This window comes from Parasteatoda tepidariorum, chromosome 7, assembly GCF_982258835.1.
Source record: "Parasteatoda tepidariorum strain Cologne lab strain chromosome 7, Ptep-v5.0, whole genome shotgun sequence".
NCBI classification, from domain to species: Eukaryota; Metazoa; Arthropoda; class Arachnida; order Araneae; family Theridiidae; genus Parasteatoda; species Parasteatoda tepidariorum.
In genome coordinates, this window is record NC_141761.1 from 92,607,011 (window position 1) to 92,620,660 (window position 13,650).

The 13,650-nt window shown below is 29.6% G+C and overlaps 1 protein-coding gene across 1 annotated transcript in view; it reads left to right on the forward strand.

Moving 5' to 3' along the window:
• Positions 1–5,816: 5,816 nt before the first annotated feature.
• The window catches only part of LOC107442020 (uncharacterized), a 62,208-nt gene continuing 54,374 nt past the window's right edge, over positions 5,817–13,650 (forward strand). The window contains exon 1 of the mRNA XM_016055459.5: positions 5,817–6,208. Coding sequence (XP_015910945.3) covers positions 5,969–6,208 — 240 coding nt within the window. The 5' untranslated portion in view covers positions 5,817–5,968. The remainder of the gene's footprint in view (positions 6,209–13,650) is intronic.

The following is a 13,650-nucleotide window of genomic DNA, read 5'->3' on the forward strand; positions in this document are numbered from 1 at the left end:
TAAAGCACCATCCACTTCCACTGGGACATTAATTTATATTAAAAGGGGAGAAAGTTTCACCAGCACGCACTTAATCTAAGATTAATGCTATAAGGGTTTCCGAAGTTTATAATCCTCATCTGAAAAAAAAGAAAAGAAAAAGAACTCAATTGTTACTACATAAATATATATATTTTTTGCTTTTTGGCTGTATATTAATATATTAATACAAACTTAGAAGGCACTCTCTTTTTCGGATAAAATCGTATGAACTGACTACGAGATTATATCTTTTCCTTATTTTATTTCCAGCTTTAAGGAAAAAAAATTTAAATTTCAAAATTTTTTTAAAATTATTTTTTATTTATTAATAATTTTTCTTCTTCCCTTTAAAATTATATTTTTCTCCTTGTTTTCTTTGTAATTTACTATTCAATACTATAAGACCGCTCAGTCTGGAAGAAAGCAATAAAAATTTGACATGCTTAAGGGTTCTTTCTAGCATCTTTTTTTTTTTTTTTAATGCCTATTAGTTTAAATGCTTTTTTTATGATTTTTTTCGCTTTTTTTTTGTTTTGTTTTTTTGAAAAATATCGAAATTTTAGAGGGAGGTGAAAGAAGTATCACGTGGGTTTTTGAGCGGAGCGAGCAAGTTGCGAAGCCTTTTAAGTAATATAAAATAATTCAAAAATTATTGCGTAATTTGTTTATCCAAAGCCAATTAATTCCATTTAAAAAGCCATGCAACTATTTTTTAATTTTAAACTTATAATGATTGAAAGAAATTGATTTATAATGATTGGAAAAATTTAATTTGTAAGGAATTAATTGTAATTTTAAATTCCCAATTCCAAAATGTAAACAAAATAATATATATAAATCTTTTTTTTTTTTTTTAATTATTTTTAAAAACATTTTATTTACTAATAATTTTTTCTCCTTCCTTTTAAAATTATATTTTCCCCATTTTTTTTTTTTTTTGAATTTTTTTTTTTGTATTTTTGCTATTCAATACCATTCAAGCCCGAAAAAAATGCAATAAAAATTTAACATGCTCAAAGGGTCTTTTTAAGCGTGAACTTGAGTTTTTTTGGGGGGAAAAAACCCGAAGAAGAATAAGAGGTGATTCCGAGAGTTGGTGAGCCGAGCGAGCAGGTTGCGAAGCTTTTAAGTAATATAAAATAATTAAAAAATAATTGCATAATTTTTATACTCAAAGCTAATTCCATTTAAGAAATATCATTCATTTCTTATTTTTAAACTTATAATGATTGGAAAAATTTGATTTGTAAGAAATTGATTGTAATTTCAAATTACAAAATGTGAACGAAATAATATATATAAACGATATATATAAATCGCATTTTTTTAAAAATTATTTTAATTATTTTTAAAAGCATTTTATTTACTAATAATTTTTTTTCTTCCCTTTAAAGTTATATTTTTTACCTTGTTTCTTTGTATTTTTACCATTCAATACCATTCAGGTCAGAAAATATTCAATAAAAATTAAACATGCTTAAAAGGTCTTTTTAGCTTAAACTTGAGTTTTTCTTTAAATTCCAAATAGTTCAAAAGTTATAGAAATATAAATGCCTTTTTTTTCGCAATTTTTTAAATTTTTTTTTTTGGGGGGGGGGGGAATATTGAATTTTTAGGGGGAAAAGAACCAAAGAAGAATAATAGATAATCACGAGGGTTGGTGAGCGGAGCGAACAGGTTGTGAAGCCTTTTAGAATTATAAAATAATTAAAAAATAATTATATAATTTGTTTACCCATAACTAATTTCATTAAAAAATATGCAAGTATTTCTTATTTTTAAACTTATAATGATTGGAAAAATTTGATTTGTAAGGAATTAATTATAATTTTAAAATCAAAATAATATGTATACAAATGTGAATATTATGTATACAAAAAATATGTATTGCAAATAATATGTAAATGATATGTATAAACAATATATATACACCGAAGAGCCATTACATTATGACCATCCTCCATCTATAACAATAAGCTCGCCCAGGTTTTCATGGTTTCTCGCCCAAGAACAATGTTTTCATGGGGGACATTAGAACCCATAATTCTCATAGAACAATCCCTGACGTCTGTAAGCTACTTGAACACAGTTGTAGACCAGGTTCACCCATTCATGGCAACAGTTTTTCCTACTGGGGATGGTGTTTACCAACAGGATGATGCACCATGTCATAAAGGTCGAATCGTCATGGATTGGTTCGAGGAACATTCCAGTGTCTTTCAAGTCATGCCTTGGCCCTCGAATTCACCTGACCTTAATCCAATAGAGCATTTGTGGTCCTACTTGGAAAACCAAATTCATGTTGCCACGTTACCCCCTCGCAATGTGAGGGAATTGCAGGACCAGTTGGTGAGCGCTTGGTACCAGATACCTCAGACTACCTATCAGCACCTTGTGGAATCAATACCACGGCGGGTGCTAGCAATTTTGAGGGCTAAAGGTGGTTCTACACGTTATTAGCAGGGTGTTCATAATGTAATAGCTCTTCGGTGTAAATGGTATTTTTAAAATTTTTTTTGATCAATTTCGTCAGACTTCCGCCATATTTCGCTCACATTTTGGAATTTAAAAGTACAATTAATTCCTTTCGAATTTTTCCAATCATTATAAGTTCAAAAAATAAGAAATAATTGCAAAATTCCTTTTAAATGGAATTAGCTTTGGGTAAACAAATTAGGTCATTCCTTTTGGCTTATTTTATATTACTAAAATGCCCCACAACCTGGTCGCTCCGCTCACCAACCCTCGTGATCACCTCTCATTTTCTTTGATCCCCCCCCCCCTAAAAATTCTAGAATTTTTCTAAAAAGGAAAAAAAAGAAGGACATTTTGCTTATAAAATATGTAATTATTCAAATTTTGTGTAAGAACATATTTTCATTATATTAATTTTATTTTATATTTTGTAACCGTCGTCGAACAGCCGACCCAATTTTATGGGTTTACGATTGCTAATGTTCAACGTCGTAGCCTTGCAATTTTGAACCCAATCCAGAAGACAAGCGAACTCCTGAATCGAGTATTGGGAGAAATTGCTCACATTTGCGTTACATGGAGAGGAAGACCACGGGAACCTCCCACGGTTAGCCTGACGACAGGGGGACTCTAAACCATGATCCGTCTACCTCTGAGGATATTTCACGTCAGCACTGTGGTCGGTGCAAGCCGGATGCGGAATTTGTATCGACTGGATTCGAACCCGGTTCGCCTCATTGGAAGGTGAACGCTCCATCCACTGAGCCATCGCGGCTCTCATTATATTAATTGTAACAAAATAAACGATTACTTGGATTTGAAAATTAATCATCTGTATCTCAAAAAAAAAAAAAAAAAATTTCGAACTTAGAAACTCAGAATGCGCTATACAATAATATGTAATAAGTGACAAGTAATTTTACTTGTTAATAGCATGCCACGATTAACTTTATTTCAAATAAATTTTGCTCTTTCGAGTCTAAATGCCTAAAAATCTCGATATAAATGCTAATATTTATGTGTGACAACACCTAATCTCTCTTATTTTTATTATTTTTATTTTAGTGATTATTTTTTCTGTTGTTATTTCTGATTTCAAGTCATGAGCGAGCTCATGAAAGAGAGACTCGAGAGAGACCTGTTTCCACGACGATGGATAAATTGCCATTGCTTCAAACAAGAAAACAACATCACAAAAAAGCACTTAAAATTTCAATAACTTTCAAACTGATTGAAATATTTAAAAAAAAAAAAAAAAAACTCAAATTCACGCTAAAAAAAAGTCTTTTAAGCATCTTAAATTTGTATTGAATTTTTTCAGGCTGCAGAGCGGCTTACATTGTATTTTTTACTGCAGATTTAACAGTTATTTCTAGAACTAAGTATCAAATTTTAATTTTGTTTAATTCTATCGTACATATTGCATATTTTTCTATACCTCTCCGTAGTTTCAAGTTTCCTTATAGTTTCAAGTTCTTCCCTTACAGTTTTTGCGTTGCAAAATAAAATGCAACCTTAAGTTATGAGTTGCGAGCAGCTTTTAAAACTGCAATAACTTTTGGACAAATTTGAATTTTCAAAATAATTGGCTTCAAATTCGTAAATGAATACCACCCTTGTCAAGCAAATGAAATTTCAGCTTATTAGTTGCCTTTCAGCGGATCTCGAACTACCCCGGTGTACATTTTACTACAAGTTTAACAGTTGGCAATTCCTGAACTAATAATCAAATCTTAAATTTTTTTATTGCATTGTACTTAAGTCTTAATGTTTTCTGTCACAAAACAACTATGTTTAGCAAGTTTCACAGCGGTGGCAGCAGCTCCTGCCATTACTTTATAAAGAGACAAAGTTATGAAGCCACACAGGTGCGTGCTAAGGGTTTTAGCTGCATTGGACGAAACATTAAGGCATTTTATATCACGGTTAATAAAAATCATGTTTTGCTCAAGTATATATTAGACATTGGATTTTTTTTTAAAATTTCAATCAGATTTCAAATTTTTTTTTCTTCCCTCGTTTAAGGATTAAAACTCTGGCAAAATGGATAAAAAATAATTTATATTAGTTAACAATAAAACTGCAAATGAAATTCTTACTACCACTAATAATAAAAAGGTAAATATTGTCATATTAACGTTTAATTATTTGAAACTTATTACTGAATGAATGAAGTCAGTTATTATTTTATAAAACGAAAAACTAGCCCCGATTTAAAGTTTTTATATAGAAAGTTGTTTTCCAAGCTTTTGGACTAGGGTAATGTGCATAGAATAGAGCAGATTGTCTCAGATCTCGTTTTAAGGTTAGAAGGTTTTCACGTAAACCACATAACAAACCTTTTTAGGTTTATATTGAAGGGTTTTTGCTAGGATAAAATAAACCTTATTTTGCTATCTGGGCCAAGATTCAGCAAATGTAAAGAAAAACTTGTAATAAAACTATTAATCTGTTCTGAATTTTTGGCACCCTAGACGATTCGTCTATCCTTAGGCACGGTCTAGAAGCCACATAATTTAGTTCAGCGAAAACCATAATAAAATTATAATTTTTACTGTCTAATTGTTTGATGTCTGAAGAAGTTGTTTATGTTTATAAACACGCTGTCCTTTGTTGAAATTTCAAATTAGTTTTAAATTCACTAAATTGTTTATTTTTGTTTTTTGACGATTTTTCGGAGTAAACAAAAAACTAGTCTCACTAAATTTATAATTTTTTTTTTTTTTTTGCAGTAGCATACATTCTCATGTCAGAAGATAGGAAAGACATTGCCCATTGCCCTTCTTTAAAATTTGCAATTAATTTTGAGTTAATAAATTTAAAAGTTAGTTTTAGGCTTTTTTCGATTACGTGATCCCAAAAGGTTAAACAAAAAAATTTTTCTCTCGTTTTTTTCAAGTTATTTTAATATTTTTATTAGAGAGCTCAATTTACGAAAATTGATGCAGAGAGATTAATTAAAAAATTTTCTTTGAGCATTTTACTTTAGAGTCTGCTGACTACGACACTTGTTTCTGCAGCAAAATATCTACATTCTTTATTTTAAATTAAAATTTAATCTCTGATTGTCTCTGTCTAGCCCTGCAAGTTTCAAACATATTTCGCAATAGATAAATTTTTGTAATTAATGTTTCGCCAGTTTCAGTTTCATTATAATTAAAGGAATTAAAATTATAAATATTATAAGAGCTATTTTTTAAATGTTTAAAAATTTGCTTTTTCAAAGTACAATTATGCATTATATCATCGCATTATTTACTGTTCCCTGAGTGCATGACCAACTCACACGCACCACGCCCCCTTCCAATCAAAATAACCTCGATTCCAGGCGCATTTGCTACCACCACCGTAATGGCGGTGGGCCCACTATCGTTGCGAGTCGGTCAAGATAAAAACACAGTTTTTAATATGTCTCTTACTTGGAATTAAGCCAAAAAAAAAGGAAGTAATTCCTTTTTAACATTTTGCAGGGATGTGTGAAAGTATCACTCTGTATCTGCCGAGAACTAAATGCGAAAATGTGCGAGTGCTTTTTTCTAGGATACGGCTCTTGTTCAGGGTTTCTGTTGATCCGGCTCCGGATCTCCTACCTCAAGAACCTGAATCACCTGGTCAAGAAAACGTGATGACAGCCGGAAAACTAAGTTCAGAGACTTCACAATTTAAACTTTCGGTGATTGAAGGGGGTTTAGATCAACTAAATAAAGCAAAGGTAAATACTCTTAATTTCATTGGTTGTATTTGTGTTCAATGTTCCTGATAATAGTTCAATAGTTTCTTATGTTTTGATCTGAGTTAACTGCTAATTGCTCATACTATCCTGTTTTAAATATTGACTTTGTGTTATTTCGTAGAATCAGATTTAAAGTAACTGATTATGATCCATTAATTATCAAATAAAAACATTTCAACGTGTTTTCATAACGTTCACTTTGATAAACAAGGAGCCCAAATAATTTGATTCTAGTTTGTGTTGACTAATTTTATAACATCAAACTATTAAATACTACTTTCATAATTTGGGACTGGATTTTATATTATTATGTTCTGATTTGTCTTTTATCTTTTTTGATCTTATATGATAGCTGAAATTATTTTAATTTTAACATTACACTATTTGTACTGTTTAAGACGTTACTGCCCATACAGTAATTTCTTTGGTGTAAACTTATTCATTTAACTTGTGTTAATGAATCATTCAATTCATTAATTACATTTATCAATTACAATATTTTACAATTAGACAATATTTTGTATTTAGAATTATTATGATTTATAATTCTTATTTACTTTGTTTACATTCTTTTTAATCTCATACTATGTAAAATTAAGAAAGGTAATACAACTTCATCTCAAAGCAATATTTATCATTTGTACCGCTTATATTTTATAAATTTTAAACCTATTTGGTAACTAATGAAAAATAATATTTTAAGTGAAAACAGTATCACTGCAATATATATAAGCTTTCTAACAATCTTTAAGTCATAATTAACCCTTTATTGCCAAGCTCTTTTATAGAAGATAGAAAAGAATCCGTTTCTTTTTGCAAATACTAGAATTTAGAAATTAATAGTCGTATTATCATCAGACAACATCTGATCAAATTAATTTGTTAAAAGGTTTATAGTCAAGGAATTAAGAAACTCATGGACATTATATATGACTATAAATTTTTTCATCTAATTTTTAGTAAGTTTTGAGAAACACAGGAAAATCAGATTTAACAATATACTTTAACAAAAACAATATTTTGGTTTAGAATATCAATGTTAGTAAGTATCTTTATATTGTGTTTCTTTTCATTTTTAAAAAAATTTAATTATGGATAATTCAAAATATTGCATGATTCGAAGTGATTATTAATTACTTAAAAATTTCATATTCCGTACCTATGTTAAAATTTGATCTTCAATTTGAAATTTTCTCCTCAGTTTTGGTTAATTCAAATTTTGATAGAGCAGAAATCAAAACATTTAATTGTTTTCGAAACTTTCTTCTGATTAATTAATTTTAAAATCATAGACTTTATAAGCATAAATTAATAATATTATAAATCCCTAAAAAGAGAGCAAATGGTTTAAATTAAATTTTTCAAGCAGTTCTAATTAGTTTGCATCAATATATATATATATATATATATATATATATATATATATATATATATATATATATATATACAGTCAATTCGCTGTAGCTCGAAGTACGATAACTCGAATATTACTATAACTCGATTTTTTTATGAGGTCCCGACCCTTTTATCTTCAATTTCATGTTAATTATTCTCGATTACTCGAATTTTACTCCCGTTAACTCGATTTTTTTTGGATCTTTTAAAGCAAGAAAAAAAAAACCTAGGAGCTGATATCTTGCCCCTTCCTTTGCAACACACACACAATGTCTTTCGCACTCTTCATGGAGAAGCTAAAGCTGTCCCTCTTGAAGTATGTGAACAGTGGTTAAATGAAACGTTACCAAATTTACTTCAAGGATACAGTTAAAATGATGTTTTCAATATTGATGAAATGGGTTTATTCTTTAAATGTCTTCCAAATAAGACTATAATGTTTAAGGATGAAAACTGCTCAGGGGGTAAAATGAGCAAGGAATGTTTGACTGTCCTAGTTGGAGGAAATGCGTCTGGGACAGAGAAATTGTCCTTACTTGTTATCGGAAAAAACCGAAATCCCCGATGTTTCAAGAATGTAAAAACGTATCCTTTGGATTACAAGTCTAACAAAAAGTTTTGGATGACATCAGTTTTATTTGAAGACTATTAAGAAAATTGGATCGGAAATTCTTCGCTTAAAACAGAAAAGTGATACTCTTTATGGATAAATGCACAGCACATAGTGATCTACCTAATTTGGAAGCAGTAAACTTGCAGTTTCTCCCGCCAAACACAACAGCAAAGTTGCAGCCGATGGACCAGGGTATCATAAAGTGCTTCAAACAGTCTTATCGTAAATGGCTTGTCTGAAAAATGATCTTAAATATTGTAAGCAATAAGAAGATTTGTAATTAATAATCATTAATTAAATAATCCGACAATATTTTGAAAGTCCAAAACCGAAACTAACGGTAAGTCGAACTTCCGATATGTCGAAGTTTTTCGTCAGTCCTATCAGATTCGAGTTATCGCGAACTCACTGTATATATATATATATATATATATATATATATATATATATATATATATATATATATATATATATATAAGGACTTGGGATGCAAATAGACTTTTTTCAAATTTGACATTTTTAATTCAAATTAATCATTATTGCTTTTTGAAATGTACTTCAGAAGTTTCTAGGATTTACAATCCATTATGCAGGAACATCTAATTGAATAGGGAGAAATCATGGTGTTATACACCAAAAATGCTCTTAAAAGCATTACCAGGAACAACAAAACTGTGGTTTATCATATTACACCTAACCCTCACTTATTACTTCTTACTTAAATGCAATTCAATGTTTGAATATTTTTTATTATTTTTAATGATAAATATATTTGTTAATTCAAACTTATTATAATTCAAAAATTTTCTTTTGTGTTCCAATTATTAAAAAGTCCATTGTAATTGGTGCTTGCTCTTGGTATCTTAGACTTCCAAGTTACAATTCGATTGCGTAAGAAATCTTCTTCTTCTTTGTCAGCACAACAGCCCCTTGCACGCCTTGGCTGCCTCAACAGCTGACAAATGCCAGCCCCTTCTCTCCATCGATACTTCATTCCAATTTCTAATCTTTAGGGTTTTCAGGTCATTTTCGATGTTGTTGAGCCATCTGGTCTGTCTCTGGGACGTGACCCTTCAGAGTTTTTAAAGGTGACTATTCTCATGGTGCTATTTTCGGAGCCTCTCCATAGGTAGCCCAGCTATCTCAGCCTATTAGTGCCAATTATTTGTGTAATTTGGGGCTGCTTGTAGAGTCGGTAGAGCTCGATATTATATCTGGTTCGCCTGCATCCCCTTTCTTGAATTGCGCCAAAGATGGCTCTGAGAATCTTTCTTTCGAAGGTGTCCAGTGTCCTCTGTATGTATGAATTTAGGTTGCCCAAGAAATAGTCTTCTAATTTTAAAAATAATTTTTTTTTATCTAATTTTTTTTATTTTTTGAAGTGTTGTGGTTTGTGTGTATTGACGATTCTGAGAGCTAAGTCTGCAGTAGCTTAGCTACTGGCAGAGTTACCTAAGCCAGAGTTGACAACAAGTAAAGTGGAATACACTGATCCTTCAAGTTGGGGGTTCAGTGTGAGGCTAGCAATCTCATTCTGCAAAAAAAAATTTTTAAAAACAAACTAAAATATACAAAGACTATGATACATATTGGAATTATATAACAAATTTTGAGAACAAAGCATAGTTAAAGTAATTAAAATCCAGCTGAAGATATGGCTTGGTATTTATAGGTAAGATGACAATAACTGAGTGAGGAAAATTACTTTCCAAAAGCCTGAGGGAAAAAGGAGAAGAGGTTGACCTCGTACCAGATGGTTAGATAATGTGGAGAAATAGCAGATCGCTGTAAGAGTAAATCTATTAGTGTTAGGTAGATTGTTATGAAATGAGCTGCTTGAGACGACATTCAAGACTGGCAACTGGCTGTTGTGTTGATGGAAGAAGAACAAAATTTTTTACTTTCCATACTTTTTTAAAATGCTATCGTTATACAAGGAGTAAAATAAAACTTCCCCAGTAGAAAGAAATATAATTTGCAATACCAACTTATAAGGACTGTTGTTCCATGATTTGTTTAAACTTTGCTCAGGTTTATTTTACTGTTTGTGTGATTATCTGTGTACTGCGTACCTACCAATTTCTGTTCTTTTCAATATTGGTTTTCTGTAGTATTATTAAAATGAGAATAGAAAAATCAATTTAGGTATAAAAATTTTTAAGTTTTGCTGGAGATTAAATACACCATCATACAATTATCATGTATTTTTATATACGTTTAATTTTTGGTTTTATTTTAATGGTTGGGAAGATAGTTCTAAATTAAATTCTGTAAGTTTAAGAATAAAATAGAAAAGCGTAAATTTTGCTATCAGTGTAAATATAAAAATGAAATCTTCTGGAAAATGCGAAAGAATTGGCAGTTATCGGGTGCATCCATATTTCTCTTAATGAAGAATAATGGCCTAGCATTTTTTATGCATTCAATGTATGTTACGTATATATATATAAAATTAGGTAATTTATTTGTTTTCTTGTATCCTAGAAAAATTATGGAAGAAATAGATATTTTCGAACTGTATTTTATGTTGGCTAAATATCGTTAATTTTATTTATTTACTTAATTTATTTTTTGATTCTTGCTCTGCTATACTATATTTAGGCTGCAAGTTGATGTGAACTGATTTTTCCATTGTATCATATGTTACACAGCATTAGGAATGAATTTAGTTATCCTCGCTTAAATAAGGAGATGTTAAAATAAGTTTTAAGTTTATTAATGACTTGCAATAAAATTTCGACAATATAGTTATTGTGGTTGAAAGATAAATACTTTTACTATTGTAATATTGTCTAAAATTAATTTTAAATATATGATGGACTTTAAAAATATATATTGCCTTATTGCTTCAAAATTAAAATTATATAGTGATAGATGCTTGGACAATGACAGTGAATTTGTAATATATAAACTGCAATTATTGTTTAAGAAGCTTTTAATTCAAATTTATTTTCTCATTTCTTAATTTTTATTGGAGTTATATATTATTGGTGAAAAAAAGAGAGTGAGATTAAGTACTTAATTGCTTAAGCTGATATCTGGTGAATTATAAAGACTTATTAAAATTGCAAATCTTAATTTTGATTAGCTATATTAAAATGTGCTGACTCTTTAATTATTAACTTAAATCTTGGAAATTTCAGTTCTTGGTTTCTTTCCTGGTAGTAAAATAAATTTGTCTTCCTTGCAATATTAATGTTTGTTATGAAAGTTTTTTTGAATGAAGTTTATCAAAATTGATATTAATTAGTGTTGTTATTAAGTATGAATTAGAAAGTATGTTCAAATTAATGATAAGTCTACAAACCATGTTTTTCAAATTAGTTGTAATGTAAATAAGTGGAATCAAAGTTTTATAATCCTTTGTGACTTCTTTATAGCCTACTCTTATAGTCTGTTATATTAGTATTATATCCAATATTATAACATGACTTAGTTCTTTTAGTAAATTCGGCAGTTAAATTTATTTTCCCATTGAATGTTGAAATATTTATCTTTTCACCCATTACAGTACATAGTGATATTCATTTATTTATGGGTGCTGAAAGGTTGCTCAAACAAGTCAGAGATCATTAGAAAATACTATAAAACTTTTACATACTATAAAACTTTACAATATTGAATTTTTTCAAAAAAAAAATATTTATATATTATATATATATATATATATATATATATATATATATATATTTTAGTATTTTTATTTTATTAGCGAAAGTTAGTTTCTTTTTACCTCTAATTCTCTAAATTTCTTATGATTAATATAATAGTTTTTTTATGCTTTTAATTCCTTGATGCTTCTGACCCATTATCTCTTGCTTCCTTTTACGTATACCTCACAAGGCGTTTTAATGTCCCCCCTTTTTTTTAAAATTAAGAAAGGAGGTTTTGGTTATCAATCTCCGTGATTGCTTCTCATTTATCATTTCTTTTTATATTTTTGGAAAAAAAATTAAACATAATTTTGTTAATAGAATGTAAATAATTATTATAATGAGATACATGCGAGTGATGTAGTGTGGGTATCTCGATCCTGATTGGTTGTTGAAACGTGGCATTTCTTTACGTTAGCAACTGTTCTTTCTATTCTATTCCGAGTAAGCCAAGCCCGTCAAGTAACAATTCTCTTAAGTGACACATTCTAAATTCTTTCACAAAGAATCTTTCTCAAAGATTTCAATTCTTTTCGTATATATTTACTTAGAGACTCATCACAAAGACAGGCACGAAGCTATGTGGAACATAAACGAATAATTATGCATCGAAGTTGCCAGGTACACAAAACAAAAATATATCATGGTTGCAATAAAATGCATAAATAATAAGTCTAAGTTAATTAAAATGAGTAGACGAGAAAGAATTATATTTCAACTAATTCGATGTGCGATACGTGTCTTTATTTAATTAATCGTTAATTAATATTCTAACTTATGCAGAGAAACTTAGCTCAACTTTATTACTCCATTTTGCTGATAAAGATTAGCTGGCGCTTTCGTCATAGGTCACAAGTGTGAGTCTGGATGGTCTTCTTCTTGAAGTGCAAGTACCCAATTTTAATACCTGCAGATGACGTCATTGTAGGTAAATCATGGCATTATTGTTTACCATCTGTTAGAACAGGAGCTGTAAAAAATTACTTACTTAATCTTTTTCTGAATAGAGCAGCTTTATTAAAAAATAGGCAAGAAAAAAAGTTGTTTACCCTTTTTTTTTTTCTTCCTTTGGCAGATAGAAATGCAGTAGGTAAAAATATGTACCGTAAATAACAATGTAGCTAGTCATTCAATCCTGTATGTCCAGGTCTTAATAATTTTATTTTATTAACTTCTAACGTGAGTAGTGATAAGCTAGAAGAAAAAAAAATATAGAAAAACTGCGTTTTAAATTCATTGCCATTTAAATATATTTCTCATATTTTTTGTTCATCTTTTAGTGGTTAATAAAAGGGAAATTTGTGGCATTTTTACAACAGAATGGTGCCAAACAAAGAACGCGGGGAAGCCGACTGTTTTAGGTTATGATAAATGGAGTGTTATGCGCGAGGACAGCGTGCTTTTATAGTTGAGCATTATTATCAGGGGTCTGTCCAGACATTTTGTGAAAGGTCCGTTTTTCGTGAAATTGTGAAAAAATTACTCACATTCTTTCAACCAGGGTCCGCTTTTATGAATTTGTGAAAATAGGGTCCGTTATTGCAAAAAAAAACTTTTTCAAGGAGTTTTTAAATTGTAAAGATTTACAAGATTATGCTCTGCACTGTAAAATTATAATAAAAAAATTTAAATTTTTAAAAATAAACAACAATTGCTGCTTCTAAATTAGAGATGCAACATACAAATATTTGGTATTTAGCCTGTCTGCTGAACGCAGAATATTCATTTCGGGCGAATAATGGAAGAATCGTCTGCCGAAG